The sequence below is a fragment of the Pseudochaenichthys georgianus genome, chromosome 19, assembly GCF_902827115.2.
Source record: "Pseudochaenichthys georgianus chromosome 19, fPseGeo1.2, whole genome shotgun sequence".
NCBI lineage: Eukaryota > Metazoa > Chordata > Actinopteri > Perciformes > Channichthyidae > Pseudochaenichthys > Pseudochaenichthys georgianus.
The window spans coordinates 14,700,874-14,717,644 of NC_047521.1; the positions used below are offsets into that span (position 1 = coordinate 14,700,874).

Below are 16,771 nucleotides of genomic sequence, written 5' to 3' on the forward strand. Positions count from 1 at the left end.
AGGGTCACATGACGACCTCCGAAGTGGCCTCGCCAGATATAACTGATTGGTACAGACCTCCTGGACAGATGCAGCACTTTGTAATCATAAAGAACACATGCAGGTACAATCATGTACATGTGGCATTATGACGCGGGGGGGGGGGGGGGGGTTACCATAGTATCAGCTCTTGCTTTCTTTCTTTTTAAGGGCTTCAAAACCTGTAATGTTTATAAAACTGCCAGAGTACAAGTTTTGCCTTGTAGGAATTTTGTTAATTATGATATGGCGCAGTCATTTGTCAGCATGACTCCACGTTGTCATGGCATCGATATGTATGTCACACTGTGAGGAAAACCTTATAATGGATAATTGATGGCAGCTCTGATTTAACAAAGAATAATTTGACCTTCTGCAGGGAAATAATGAGTACTGTTAATAATTCATTACAGAAAAGTGACTTGCTCTAAAACACCCTATCCTACAAAGCGAGGATGGAGGAGAGTGAGCAAGTAAGGGTTAGTGTTTCGTACAAAATGATGCTCTATACTAAATTAGCAATGAGTGAAGTTGAATACAATTGTAAGACGCCTGAAGAGGTGCAGGTATCTGGGGTTAACAAGATTTCCGTGATTATAGGTTAAAAGTATACCATCAGAATTCACAATTCACACTACGGGCAATATTAATGTGTGTAATAAAGTCATATTAAAGCAATCAATCCAAAAGTTGATGGGAAATTTCATCGAAAACCACAAATGTCCTATTGTACTAATAAGGTAAAACATTTAAGGAATCACCGGTGTCAGTAGAATCAATCCTATGGGAAATACAAATGTCTGAATACAATGTTATGGCAATCCATCAGATAAAGGGTGTCTACAAAATACTATCACTTAAATGTATTTATTTTGTGACCCTTGGAGAGTCCAGACACTCGGAGTGTAAATCATATGAGAAGCTTAAAAGTCCAATTTGAGAAAAACCTATATTATATTTACAAGGGATCCCCGGCTTTGTTGTTCCTTTCACATCTATTGTATTCATTCGCTATCCTCCCACTGTTCTTAGAAAAGCATATCCATTATGTGCACACTTTTTGAAATGCACCTATGTTGGTTTGATAATAGCCCTACCTGCTCAGGTCAGAATTCTATCATTCGACCCGTCTGTCTCCCCCTATACCTTTTGCGTCATGAGCCCACTTGAGCATCTCTCAGTCACAATGGACCCTTTGTTGTGGCTCTGAGAACTGACATGAGGGCCCTGAGAGCTCTGCAATAACATGTTTACCACTCAATAACACAGTGACTGTTAATGAAGCACGAACTATGCGGGGGGTGTGAACACAGGACACGGGGGAAAAGGAGAGACACAGGAAACGAGTTGGGTGTGAGAAATGGGGGAAGGGGAAGAGTGTCAGGAGAAGGTAGTTATGTGGAGGAGGGGTGTGATTTATGTGGGGAAAATTGAAAATGCAATCTGTCTACTCTCTTTCTCATCAGCAGTATCATGAGGACCTGTCTATCCTGTTTGAAATATATACAAATAGAAAACAGTAACTCTTGTTGGGAAGATCATGGCATAATAGTGCATGCACCATAACCCAAGCATTTTGGAGGGAAATTCACAGTTATGTTGAGAACGTCACAGTTCTGCAGTTTGTATTCTGCAAACAACTTGTACCATAGATATTTCATATCATATAGTTTTATAGTGTATAACAACACAGGGACTGGAGTGTTTCCTCATCAAGAGGACGAGATGGTTATGGATATGGACGGATGTGTTCTACCTCTCAGTACAATGCCATATCGCATTTTGGCTTCCCTTTCCTTTTCTCTCGCGTCAGTGTGGAACATTTTGAAAGCTATGTGTCTGGAAATTGGCATTTTTTTAATTTGATCTAACATCTGTGAGGCTGCACTGTACCAACAAACCTAAATTGTAATAAGATTGCATCAGGTTAATGACTTTACCCCTCATTTTTTAAAGCTGCATCACTGTATTTGTGGCCACCAGGGGGCAAAAAGTGTTGTCAGACTATTTCCACATAAAACACACACAGAGCAACATGTTTCTCCAACAAGAAACATAATGTAGCCTGTAAGCTGTTTTATATTGTTCATTATTCTATTGTTTGGTGTGAGGAGTGTAGTGTCAATAAGAACTTGCTTGTTGAAAACAACCCTCAAACCGACAATAATACGAGTTCCAAGACTATTGGTAAAATGCTGCAGAGCTGGGTGTTAATTATGTGTTCCCTGCAGCCTGAGCAATCTATTTCTCTCATTTGATTCTATGCTAGAGTAAAAAAATATTGATTCAGTCGCGTTTAATTTGGGTACAATCTGCCACAGAGAGCAGAGGCTGCATCTCAATTCAGAATACACAACTCTGCAGAAACATGTCCACAACATCTGCCTCGGGGGAAAGGCTGGGGAGATAGGAGGTGCAGGGAGTGAAACATGGCCTCTAGCAAAGCCTGAGAACAAACAATGAATACATAGGGCTCTCTGAGATTGAAGTAGGTAAGAGTATCTTGTGAAGCAGTAGCTTTTATGTGCGTGTTAGCCGTCTCCTTGTCTCTGAGATGAAAGGAGTAAGAGTTGAATTGAGTTTATGAACAAAACAACTCCATTCAGTCCCCAAAGTACACCGATTACATACAAGACCACAATCAGGGGCAAAAAACGAGACACTCCAGAAACCACCAGATGTGACATGCCCAGTGTGGTGACACGCTCAAAACTAGGTTGGAGGTGAAATCGGTTAATCACACCCTTTGCTGCTAGGGAGAATAATGTATCAGAAGGTGTAGAAAATACAAATAAATAAAAGAGAAAACGGGAAATGGAGGTAACAGCATGAGGTCAATTGAATCTAATCAGAAAGATGGATGGAAATAAAGAGGGTGAATGGTATCATACTCTTTCCTATAACTTCTCCATCATTTATGACTTCTGAAAATGTATCTTTTCGCTCTTTTTGCTTCCAGCTATTTTTCGCCTCTTTTCCCTGGCAACTACCTTACGCAAGAGTTCAAACAAGGGGCAAACGGGCTCTGTGCTGAAACTGTCTACCAATTCAACTCACACTGCAACATGACGACTGAAATGTCCTTTTATTCCTCTCCTTGCACTAAAGGACTTAAAGAGCCTGTGACACGGTTTTCCCCCATCATCCAAACCCATCAATTTGAGTACATATTGTCCCCTTGAAAACCGTTACTGAACTGATTTTGGATATTTGTACTTTGATAACCATTAATCTGCCTTCAATGTTGACAATTTTCTGGATCTTCTCGCGGATTCTTCAAGTCCCGCCAAATGATGGGTGACGTCATTGCGGGCACAGCGCTCCAGCTGCACCGTTCAGGATCCCAGCATCTGCATGTAAACCTTTATATATATACAGTCAGATGTAAACGCACGACGGCGCACACAGCAGCAAGCTCAGACAGCGATGACAGGTTAATGTTGAACGTGTCTGAGAGCTCATATGTGGCTGAAGGATCGGTTTATGTTGTATCTGTTAGAAGTTTAGGAATGAGGTGCGTCAATATGGGCGATCATATGGTCATGTAGCCAGTGGTGGAATGGGACTAAAAATCATCCCGGGACTCTCGACCGGCCCACTTCGGTACCGCTAGTAAATTGTCAACGGGGGGAGCGGGGGATGTAAAATACAAATATAATGTATAATGTCTGTGTCTTTGACATTAGCGCTGCTAGCCACCTGTGCCCTGTACTACGAAGACAGTTCAACAGACCCTGGATATGTTTGAGTAACAAACAAACTAACAACAAACTAACAAACGAGATCTCGCTAAGCGGTCCTACGACGCTGGTTATCAACTCGGTAAATCAAGCCAGGGTTTCTCTCTCCAGCTGAGAGCGCGTTCACGTCTAAGACACGAGTGGATCTGACTTTAATTACATTTGTCTCGAGTGTTTCGTCAACATAATGTGTTAAATAATACTTCTGCATACAGTCTGTGACACTGTGAGTGTTGCACGGCCAGATGAGGCTGGAGAAGATGACTCAGATAAGGAAATATATGATATATTATGATATTATATGATCGATGATCTGATTGATGATGTAATATGAATGATAAGTGCGACACGTCGGCGTCTTCTCTGCATGGCAGTTTAAACTGTATTTTCTTTATCCTGTAATATGACTTGAGAGATTTAAACTCCGCACACTGAGTGGATCTCTTTTCTATAGACGCCGGAGGCGGGCAGCGTCAGGTAAAATAAGTTATGTAGCCTTCTCAAACCTGAGCCTCACGCGCCGCCTATGGGGGATGTGCTAGTTACTTATCCGACCGGCCCACTTCGGTACCGGCCCATCGGGATTCGTCCCGATGGCCAGTCCGCCACTGCACCCAGCCCACGTAAACTGTCAACGGGGGGAGCCTCGCTGCGGGGGAAACGGTGGACCTAGTGTCCCGATCGGAGTGGGAATAATAATAATAATCCGTGCATTTTATCCATTAATTTCCCCAACATTGTGGTAAAAAACCACACGTTTAATCCACGTTGGTGTACTACAACTACAAAAAGCATCGGTTTGTTTTCTCATCAGTAAATGCAGACCGGCTCAAACAAACGATTTTTAATCATCATCCTCACTCATCATTTAATGTATCATATGTTCGCCGAATTGACATGAAAGCACTAATACATGTAGTTTCATCCACTTGAGTTTATAACCACAAAAATAATCGATTTGTTTTTATATCACATCTGACGGGAAGAAATTCAGCAGCTCTCACTCCCGATTTGTAATCCTAATGTAATCATCATCTTCACCACGATCATTTATGTTTATGTCGCCGAATTGACATGAAACCACTGACAAATATGAATATACTGTAGTCAACTTCATTAAAACGTTATTAACGTGCCTAAACTCAGTAATTCACCATTTCTACGCATGACACAACACACTTTGTCCGTGTTTGGCTCTCGAAGCGTTCCCGCATTGACGTCACTTCCGGCTTCCCCCAAAACTTCAAAATGAGTGAAGGAATTTCCCCGCGATGTTCGAAATTATTGATATTTAACGAAACGGTATGGCTTTTTCTTTTTTAAACTGACGGTTCGAGATTACTAGTAGCCCAATATTTCATTGCACAACAGTTGTTGGGATGGTGTCACAGGCTCTTTAAGTTGTATTACACATATCTACACTGTCTGCAAACAATGTCCCTAATTTGCTTTACAATTTGAAGTTTCATTGGGCTGCGAGGGGAGAACAAGAGATGTGGGCGGCATGAAAGGAGGGAAATGAATGTCCCTAAAATGGAAGTGAATGAATATGGGGGCTAGAGGATGTGAACAGCTGGAATGAGAGCAAGAGCAGGAGAGGGAGGAGCGTGAGTTTAAATAGAGTTGGAGCAAGATTAATGGTTGTTTAGAAGAGAACACACACACACACACACACACACACACACACACACACACACACACACACACACACACACACACACACACACACACACACACACACACACACACACACACACACACACACACACACACACACACACACACACACACACACACACACACACACACACACACACACACACACACACACACACACACACAGGTTTAAGCATTTTAAGATTCATCAATCCAATAAAAAGGACATTTATTAGTCATAAACTCCTTATCTTTTATTCCAAAACTTCAATTCATGTCAAAACTCTTCAGGAAAATTATCAGCCTTCATGGGTACAAAACAATGATGCTCATACCCTGTTGTGTTATTGCAAATCATCTTGTCAACAGGCAGCAAACGGAGACAATGTTCCCAATAAATAACCAGTACAAGGTAAAAGGAATACGAGGGATGCCCTCATGGTCTCACACACACACACGTATGTCGGCCCCTCACTTGCACTTGTAAGTGAGCTGTTTGCGGTGAAAGTGGATCCAGGCTGGAGCCGCAACAAGCCCGGTGAGGAAGCCGATGGTGGCGCCAAGACTGCAGGAAACAGGCCACGCCTAAGAGAAGAGGGGCGAGTCAGATCATTGCACTGATAGATCAAAAGGAGCTTAACTATTAAATCAATTCATCCTCTCGCCCCAGAAGCTCGTCTGCCTCAAAGAGAAACTTTTAAAGTCAAATGAAACCCCGGCGGTACAGTGGTGCCATTCAGAGTTATGCTCCAATTACCACCGTCTGCCTCCCATTTGCATTTTCCTCCAGTCATTCTGCAGAGAGCTCCCTTTGCAATTATAGTTATAATCATCTTCCTTTTTTGTCATTTAAAAAGGAAATTGAGTTAGGTATGGTAACCGGTTTGAATTACATTTCAGAATGATGTTTCAGCTCTACGACATTCAATCACTGCTAATCAATGATGAATGGAAGGCTTTGTTGTTAACAGAGAAACCTATGCTGTAAAAAAAAAAGAGAAATGGCAGAAAACCATTAAAAAAAGATGCACCAGTTGCAGCAATTCAACATCAGGGTCAAGCTTGAATCATTTTGTAAATTCCCTGTTGTTATGAAGTCTTAAAATCTATGTCTACTTGCCAAATGTCATCTGTCTACAGGTCACGGCCAGGTTCATTAAACAGTGATGTCTGAATGTACCAATTGAATCCGAAGCATGAAGGAAAATGTTGTTCTGCTTTCTTCTCCTGTTAATTATCTCATGAACCCTCTGATTTACCTTCCGACTGCTCCTAGGGGTCCCTACTGAAATCATAATGCCTACATCTGAGATATACTATTCTCTTATTTAATATATGTTTCTTTACAAAAAGAGATAATTCCACAATTCTAGATTTACTGTAATTGTGTGAACAATTTTGGTGAATCTAATATTAAGATAATAATCCCACAGTATGCATTCTGTTTATACGAGTAATTCTCCCATGTGCTGACCTGCCAGGGCCTGTCCCAGTCCAGAGGAATAGGAAAGGCTCCCACCCAGGCTCCTACCAGTGTGCAGGCCACTGTGATCTGTAGACAGGTGTCCCACACAGACATAGCCCTGGGGACGGAGACAGAGTAAATCTATGTTAGAATATTCGTAAAGAGAGATTAGCACATTAAACACGATTCATCAACACATCATTGAAGGACAGGTATCAGGGAAAAGCAGATTTTTGGCCTACCCATGCCGGCTGAACACTCGTATCCAGGCCTGGACGTTGGGGCCGAGGACGCAGAGACACCTCAGAGTGGTGAGAGAGGTCAGCAGCACAGAGAGGGAGAACGTCTCCAGGGCGGATCTGAAACACAGAGGAGAAAGTTCACAGTATCAGTGGCGGCTGCAACTAGGCAGCAGAGTTTAAGTGATACACACATAACCTGTGTTGATGCAGCAAAGTAAAGAGAACAGGATTTCATAGGAGTGAATGATGACAGGGTAAAGCCTACAGAGATCAAATAGAAATCTGTAACGTGTCATGAAAATAATCTTGTGATGTGCAAGGAATACTATTCACTTATTTGACCATTAGGCAATAGGTGTTAATGGATTGCTTGCTATGGTGCTCTCTAAAATCAGCAGCCAGCAACAAGTCCTCCTTTGCTGCCCTTTGTTTGTCTTTAAAACGTATCTCCGTCTTTTTACACACAGATATATCAGCAGTACTCACTCAATCAGCGGAGCTCCATAGAGAACCACCACCGTGTGGAAGAACAGGCACGAGAGGAAGAAGTACAGACAGGAACGAAACAACCGAGAGAGCTGCAGAAAAAAATGAACAAGCAGAGTTAAGGGGAAAATATCATCAAGTTTAACGAGTAAACATTACCGTTGATACCCAAGTATTCAATATATGATGAGAATTCCATTAACATCAGTACCATGGAAACTTAGCCTGGTGATGAAAAAGGATCCTGCATTATGCAATATGTATATCAAAAATAATAGGATAGCATCCCGAAAATAATGACAAACTTAATAACAACCTACTTATCTTGAAATAATATCATCTCCAAACACAGACAGAGTATTTTTATAGTGTAGTCAGAGGTGGAAGAAGTACTCAGATCTTGTACCTGAGTAAAAGTAGAAGTCCCAGAGTGAAGTGAAAGTAAAGTCCTGTATATAAAATGTTACTCAAGTAAAAGTACGAGAGTATTAGCATCAAAATATACTTAAAGTTCCAAAAGTAAAACTGCTTATTATGCAAATTGGCCCATTTCAGAATAATATATCATGTGTTTTGATTATAATTATTGATCTATTAAAGTGTTATCACAGATGGTAAAAGAGCAGCTAGTTGTAATCACTTTGTATACTGCAAGGTTTACTCCAGGTGTAACTAAAGTGCTTTTTAAGTGTTGTTTATATTTCACATTATTAATCCAAATGTGTAAAGTAACTAAAGGTACTAAATAAATGTAGTGGAGTAAAAGTACACTTTTTACTTCTGAATTGAAGTGGGGAATAGGTACAAAGTAGCATACCATGGAGAAATACTTAGGTAAAGTACAAGTATATCAACATGTTATTCAACTACAGCACTTGAGTACATGTTCTTAGTTACTTCACACCTCTGACTGTATTATTGCTACTTTTACATAAATTAATAATCTCAATACTTCTTCCACCCCTTCTTAAACTCAACAGTCACCATTACAGAAAGTGAGCACCTTGTATCCCACGGTGTGCTTCTTGGCGGGCGGTGTGATGCCCAGCAGCCAGAAGATGGCAACACTGACAGCGGTCACGGCTCCGGACACCGAGTAGAGCCACAGTAGGTGAGTCCCGTACACCGAGAAGCCCGGCACCGCCGCCGCAGGTAGCACGGTGGCCATGAACACCGAGGCGGCGAGGATAGCGTGCGTGGACGCCATGGCTCTGATTTCATGGTCCCACATGACGACAAATGAAACTACCTACAACAAGAGACCTAGACAAGAGACAACATTCAAATAAAAAATACTTTAAAATGTCAATTTAGCAACGGGTTTACTGAGTAGGTTAAATCCATGGGTGAATTATTTGACCTGTCTTCCGTAAACATGGAGTTACTTCCGCTCCGACTTCACAATAAAAGTCCAACAGTATTCCAGCGCAAAAAAAAGATAACAACTGAAAGAAACAATACAAAAGATAATACTGTTTTATCTAAATATGGTTAGAATGCACCATTTAAATGTATTGGATATACCGCATGCTTGTTAAAGTATTATATTGCCCTCTCCTAACCTCTACCTTTTTTCATTTAGTTTTGTCATTAAGTATGACTTAACACTTGAGAAACGCATACTGAGAGTTTCAGAGATCGTCTTAATGATTCTGGATTATTTCTGAAATAAATTAAAAATCTAATATCAGAAAGCTGACCATATTGCTGTATCATATGTGATTTTTCCCATGAATATTACTCGATTTATTTTTTGAACAAAATCTCTGTTTCGTGTGGATCATTTGCTGTGTCAATATGCATCTGATGTTTTGTGTAAGTAAAATTAAAGAGCAGATGAAAAATAGTCACATTTTCCTAAGGGCCAATTAAAAGTATGTTGCCTAATGAAATCAAGTGTTTGTTAGAATATAATAATATGTCAAATATATCTACAGGTGAACACATGGCTGTTGAATATATGGGAGATTGTTGCACAGTCTTCTCTAGGTTTTACATTTGATATAATATCCAATACATTAGCATCAATCAATGGATCTTATTCGTTCAAGGGCAATTTCCTATTTTAGTGGACTCTTATTTTGAAGAAAACCACCACTTTTAACAATCGGAAAGGGGCCAGCGACCCTCTGTGACGGACGGGAGTATCAGCTAATGATATGTGAGATGGGCACACAGACGTAGAAACGACCGGAAGTTGACATGTTTTTGCCAAACAAACCTGAGCTAACACTTTTATTCGGTTTTTCCCCAACCTTTGACGATAAGTATCTGCTTGAAAACATCATAAAGGAAACATGGTTTGTGACAAGTGTACGTATCACCCATATCGGATGCTTTTAATCTCAAATAACTTGTATATTTGCCGTAAGCGAAGGCTTGAGGTTCTTCAAGAGCTAATGCTATGTGACTGCTAGCTAAACTGTTTATGATGCATTTCCTCGTCGTTATGTTGGTTAACTGTCCCTTACACTTCGAGAGTTATTTCTTTACATGTTTGTTTCTTAATATTACAGGCGAGACGAAGCTCGGTAAAGTGATCACACCTGACACCTGGAAGGACGGAGCACGGAATACAACAGGTAAGTTGAGGACACAGATTCTTGGGAACTATTGTTTGTGTCTTAACTGAGTGACATATTGAGCTACATATTCCTTCATAACAACAACAAAAAACAGGCTTTACATGTGTAGAACCATGTATTCAAGGCAGGCATTTTTAAATACTGTCTTACTCATACTTTAGTATGAAGGCGTTTTTAAAAATAAAGCCTTCAAGAAAGAGCCACTACATCTTACTAGTGTATTTTAAGGCTGTATCTTGCTGGCTTTATGACTTTACATAATATATACATGTAGTGCCTTCTTTGATTTGTTTATTATAACTAAATGTTATAATTTATAAATGTTTGCGTTCAGATCTCTTATGATAATAACTACTTTTATTATAGAAACAAACTTGAACCTTTTTTTTTCATTCCGATCAACGTTATTGACATTTATTTCTTTTTTTTTAATTGTATATATATTTTAGTATTTGTTTTACTTAAGTTATTTAGAAGTTGTGATTTTAACTTCTATTTACTGTTATTTAGATGATGATGTAAATGTGGGTCCTTCTGCTTCTTTCACTTAGAGGGTGGTGGGCGAAAGCTCAATGAAAACAAGATCCTTACTTCCAAGAAAGCCAGGTGAGTAGTTTGCAAAAAGTCCATCAAACTTTGATGTTAAAATCTACATAAGCCACACAATGTCGGTTTTATTGAACACATTTAATATGTGCCTTGAACCAGTGCCACTATCTAGGCTCAAACACATATCGGTGCATCTCTAGTTATGTATCTGTTATGCATCTCCCTCTCAGGTTTGACCCGTACAGCAAGACAGGTTTTGCTACCTGCAGGATCTGCAGAAGCTCAGTTCATCAGCATGGATCACACTACTGTCAGGGCTGTGCGTACAAGAAAGGTAAAATAAACTCACTCACTTGACAGATGTTTAATAGTAACATGCATTGTCTGAAAAAGGCTAGTGGTTCTTTCTTGAGAATAACGATTGATATTTAGCTCTTTATGTATCAAGCAATGTAGATCGTACACCTCACCTGTGATCAGGTACTATTTTTTATGTGTGAAGTAGTTCCAAGACACATGATTGACAAAGAAGTATGTGGATCATTTAGAATAACTTGGACACTGTTTCTTGAAAGAGAGGTTACCAGATGGTTCCCAAAACACTACAACGTTCACAAATTGCAACCTAACAGGGTATTTGGGATTAGGTGGGTACAGGTAGTGTGTGTCTTTCAAACAGCTGTGGGGTTTGTTTGTTTAATGTAAACATGTTGACTTAATTCTTAACAGCATGTACACTATATGCCCATTAGGGCTGCTCAATTAATCGTATTTTAATCGCGATTACGATTATGGCTTGCAACGATTACGAAAACAACGTAATCGAGATTAAACGATTATTTTTTATTATTATTATTACTTTTTAAATGATTTTTTTGGGGGTTTTCAGTTGAATTATACTTACAGTTCAGGGTAATCAACTGTTGAAAACATAGTGTTCCAATTTTTTTCTGCAATAAATGGATGTTTTCAAAGTCAATGAATAATCACATTTAATAATCGCAATTACAATTATTGACCCAAATAATCGAGATTATGATTTTTGCCATAATCGAGCAGCCCTAATGCCCATTACTAAATGTAAAATCGACAATCTAAGCGACAAGCAGCAAAAGAGGCAAATGATATCCCTGCGGGAGATGGTGGTGACCAAAATCAGAGCGAAATGAGAATGAATCTTGGATTGATATTGATCAGGTGCACAAACTGTACTGTGTCTGCCTGATTTGCTAACAAGTTCTACATGACAACTAACTACACTGATTTGATGTCAATGATGTATTCACAACGTGCCGCCCCTTCTCCTGATCTTGCTTTTATTTTCTGTCTACATTTATTAATTCTTATTTTTAATTGATTTTCTTATGCCTGCTTCCTTTTTTTGCCACTCCAGGAATCTGTGGCAATGTGTGGAAAGAAAGTTTTGGACACCAAAAACTACAGAAAGACAATCTGTGTGACAGCGTGGCCGAACAGATAACAGTACAGCGAGTGAATAACATGATGTGAGGATGACACGGAAGTGTATGTTTTTGAGTAAGCTTCCACAATATCATGCTCAACATACAGCCATAACTCTTTTATGTTATTTTCCCCACCTTTTGTGAAAGAAAGGAGATTTGGAGCTGGCTTTGCCCTCTTATTACAAAATATCATATAATGCCACTGGGAAATATTACAGTGGCCGTACACAGGGAAGGCACCTTTGTATCCAAATAAACCACCGGTCATCAACCTGTTACTCTACTAGAGGCTTATAGATTTCCTTGTATATTTTAAACTCAGGCTTATATATATTTTCTTTAAAACATAGGTTGATTTCTGTATGTGATGTATCATGTGTGGCATTTTTGATTGAATTAAAGCATTCAATATAAAGTACATTTGAAAGGAGTTTTATACCTCTACCTGATGCATACAGGGTACACTGTTAGCCTCTTACGCACATCATACCTATATTTGTCCTGTATGCCTGTAATATTGGTTTACTCTTCCATAATCACATTAAGAAACGGCATGCTCCGTTGTCAGATGAGATGCCCCACTTCTCCATTGCTGTCAAAGATAAAGGTTAAAGTTCACAGGTTGTCTGACAACAGGCTCCTCCTTTGATATTTAAAGGCCCTTCTCTGCCTCAGGCCTTCGACCATATGCGCAACACTTGTATTTATGTTTCATTATTGATTTATGCTGTTGCGCCACAGCACAAAAACAGCATCAGTCTCCAACTAACACACGCAATATACAGAGTAGGTCATGGTGGGATGTAGCAAATGAGTCAGAATAACCCTTTCAAAAGAAAAAAAAGAAACGACTACAAGTGGATATATCATTTTTATCACTGACCTTTTGCCCCTGTTATTCTGTGTGTGTGGTGCATTCAGGGACAACAGTATCCAGTTAATAGCCAACCTTAGAGCCCCAAATGTTCACGTCATTTGTAGGGTGTGTGATACTGATTCAAAGATCATGTGTATACCTGGCCGTATTCCAAGTCCTTACTAAATACTATAGTATTCATCATGAACTATATACTGTATCTGTCAATGGTACTCAAGGAAACAATGAATCTAATGTTTGTGCACTAATGATGTAGACTTAGTCTATAATACCAGCAAAACCAATAACATTCCCATCAGCCTTAGCTGTACTTAGTGCTAATAAGCCAGTATTGACTATTTTTACATCATACACAAAAACCTTTTCTCACAAGCTTGGCAAATAAAAGCTGTTACAAAAATGTTTCCCTTCCTTCAAAATATTTTTTCAGCCAAAATCAATCAGTGTAAATAAAGGTATTTGACTAAATCAGTACACTCTTACATCCTTTTGGACAGCTCTCTCTTATCGACACAAAGTAACGCTGACAACTTTAGTAATGTTTTCTTCATTTTATTAACGCAATGAATCTGCCAAATACATGCAGCATTGGTCATTTTTTTTCAGTACATCATTTCTTCTTACTTTGGACAGCAGATATAATAATTAGTATCTTTATAAATGTTATATATTACAAAGACTTGATAAATGTATCAATAAATGACACATAAATAATTTGATGTTTAAAATCAACAAATTTCTAATATCATAATAAAGCAAGAAAGGGTATAAGAAGAGTAACAGCTAAAGCACCAATGATATTTCAAATGAAAAAAGATAACATCTTAATTTCTGACATTTTATCAGGTTTCAAAACCTTATAATGGATAATTGATGGCAGCTCTGATTTAACAAAGAATAATTTGACCTTCTGCAGGGAAATAATGAGTACTGTTAATAATTCATTACAGAAAAGTGACTTGCTCTAAAACACCCTATCCTACAAAGCGAGGATGGAGGAGAGTGAGCAAGTAAGGGTTAGTGTTTCGTACAAAATGATGCTCTATACTAAATTAGCAATGAGTGAAGTTGAATACAATTGTAAGACGCCTGAAGAGGTGCAGGTATCTGGGGTTAACAAGATTTCCGTGATTATAGGTTAAAAGTATACCATCAGAATTCACAATTCACACTACGGGCAATATTAATGTGTGTAATAAAGTCATATTAAAGCAATCAATCCAAAAGTTGATGGGAAATTTCATCGAAAACCACAAATGTCCTATTGTACTAATAAGGTAAAACATTTAAGGAATCACCGGTGTCCAGTAGAATCAATCCTATGGGAAATACAAATGTCTGAATACAATGTTATGGCAATCCATCAGATAAAGGGTGTCTACAAAATACTATCACTTAAATGTATTTATTTTGTGACCCTTGGAGAGTCCAGACACTCGGAGTGTAAATCATATGAGAAGCTTAAAAGTCCAATTTGAGAAAAACCTATATTATATTTACAAGGGATCCCCGGCTTTGTTGTTCCTTTCACATCTATTGTATTCATTCGCTATCCTCCCACTGTTCTTAGAAAAGCATATCCATTATGTGCACACTTTTTGAAATGCACCTATGTTGGTTTGATAATAGCCCTACCTGCTCAGGTCAGAATTCTATCATTCGACCCGTCTGTCTCCCCCTATACCTTTTGCGTCATGAGCCCACTTGAGCATCTCTCAGTCACAATGGACCCTTTGTTGTGGCTCTGAGAACTGACATGAGGGCCCTGAGAGCTCTGCAATAACATGTTTACCACTCAATAACACAGTGACTGTTAATGAAGCACGAACTATGCGGGGGGTGTGAACACAGGACGGGGGAAAAGGAGAGACACAGGAAACGAGTTGGGTGTGAGAAATGGGGGAAGGGGAAGAGTGTCAGGAGAAGGTAGTTATGTGGAGGAGGGGTGTGATTTATGTGGGGAAAATTGAAAATGCAATCTGTCTACTCTCTTTCTCATCAGCAGTATCATGAGGACCTGTCTATCCTGTTTGAAATATATACAAATAGAAAACAGTAACTCTTGTTGGGAAGATCATGGCATAATAGTGCATGCACCATAACCCAAGCATTTTGGAGGGAAATTCACAGTTATGTTGAGAACGTCACAGTTCTGCAGTTTGTATTCTGCAAACAACTTGTACCATAGATATTTCATATCATATAGTTTTATAGTGTATAACAACACAGGGACTGGAGTGTTTCCTCATCAAGAGGACGAGATGGTTATGGATATGGACGGATGTGTTCTACCTCTCAGTACAATGCCATATCGCATTTTGGCTTCCCTTTCCTTTTCTCTCGCGTCAGTGTGGAACATTTTGAAAGCTATGTGTCTGGAAATTGGCATTTTTTTAATTTGATCTAACATCTGTGAGGCTGCACTGTACCAACAAACCTAAATTGTAATAAGATTGCATCAGGTTAATGACTTTACCCCTCATTTTTTAAAGCTGCATCACTGTATTTGTGGCCACCAGGGGGCAAAAAGTGTTGTCAGACTATTTCCACATAAAACACACACAGAGCAACATGTTTCTCCAACAAGAAACATAATGTAGCCTGTAAGCTGTTTTATATTGTTCATTATTCTATTGTTTGGTGTGAGGAGTGTAGTGTCAATAAGAACTTGCTTGTTGAAAACAACCCTCAAACCGACAATAATACGAGTTCCAAGACTATTGGTAAAATGCTGCAGAGCTGGGTGTTAATTATGTGTTCCCTGCAGCCTGAGCAATCTATTTCTCTCATTTGATTCTATGCTAGAGTAAAAAAATATTGATTCAGTCGCGTTTAATTTGGGTACAATCTGCCACAGAGAGCAGAGGCTGCATCTCAATTCAGAATACACAACTCTGCAGAAACATGTCCACAACATCTGCCTCGGGGGAAAGGCTGGGGAGATAGGAGGTGCAGGGAGTGAAACATGGCCTCTAGCAAAGCCTGAGAACAAACAATGAATACATAGGGCTCTCTGAGATTGAAGTAGGTAAGAGTATCTTGTGAAGCAGTAGCTTTTATGTGCGTGTTAGCCGTCTCCTTGTCTCTGAGATGAAAGGAGTAAGAGTTGAATTGAGTTTATGAACAAAACAACTCCATTCAGTCCCCAAAGTACACCGATTACATACAAGACCACAATCAGGGGCAAAAAACGAGACACTCCAGAAACCACCAGATGTGACATGCCCAGTGTGGTGACACGCTCAAAACTAGGTTGGAGGTGAAATCGGTTAATCACACCCTTTGCTGCTAGGGAGAATAATGTATCAGAAGGTGTAGAAAATACAAATAAATAAAAGAGAAAACGGGAAAAATGGAGGTAACAGCATGAGGTCAATTGAATCTAATCAGAAAGATGGATGGAAATAAAGAGGGTGAATGGTATCATACTCTTTCCTATAACTTCTCCATCATTTATGACTTCTGAAAATGTATCTTTTCGCTCTTTTTGCTTCCAGCTATTTTTCGCCTCTTTTCCCTGGCAACTACCTTACGCAAGAGTTCAAACAAGGGGCAAACGGGCTCTGTGCTGAAACTGTCTACCAATTCAACTCACACTGCAACATGACGACTGAAATGTCCTTTTATTCCTCTCCTTGCACTAAAGGACTTAAAGAGCCTGTGACACGGTTTTCCCCCATCATCCAAACC

General features: G+C 39.4%; 2 protein-coding genes across 2 annotated transcripts; one reads left to right on the forward strand and one right to left on the reverse strand.

Annotated features, from left to right (window-relative positions):
- Nucleotides 1-5,642: 5,642 nt before the first annotated feature.
- Nucleotides 5,643-8,993, reverse strand: pigf (phosphatidylinositol glycan anchor biosynthesis, class F). The gene is made up of 5 exons (XM_034106920.2): nt 8,611-8,993; nt 7,608-7,699; nt 7,122-7,238; nt 6,889-6,997; nt 5,643-5,999 (listed from the first exon to the last, which is right to left on the reverse strand). Exons 1-5 carry the CDS (start codon nt 8,836-8,838, stop codon nt 5,886-5,888), a joined length of 660 nt encoding a protein of 219 aa, XP_033962811.1. The 5' UTR covers nt 8,839-8,993; the 3' UTR covers nt 5,643-5,885.
- An 858-nt stretch (nt 8,994-9,851) lies between these two features.
- On the forward strand, nt 9,852-11,098 carry LOC117464584 (cysteine-rich PDZ-binding protein-like). The gene is made up of 4 exons (XM_034107113.2): nt 9,852-9,920; nt 10,124-10,189; nt 10,744-10,798; nt 10,972-11,098. Exons 1-4 carry the CDS (start codon nt 9,905-9,907, stop codon nt 11,096-11,098), a joined length of 264 nt encoding a protein of 87 aa, XP_033963004.1. The 5' UTR covers nt 9,852-9,904.
- Nucleotides 11,099-16,771: the final 5,673 nt, after the last annotated feature.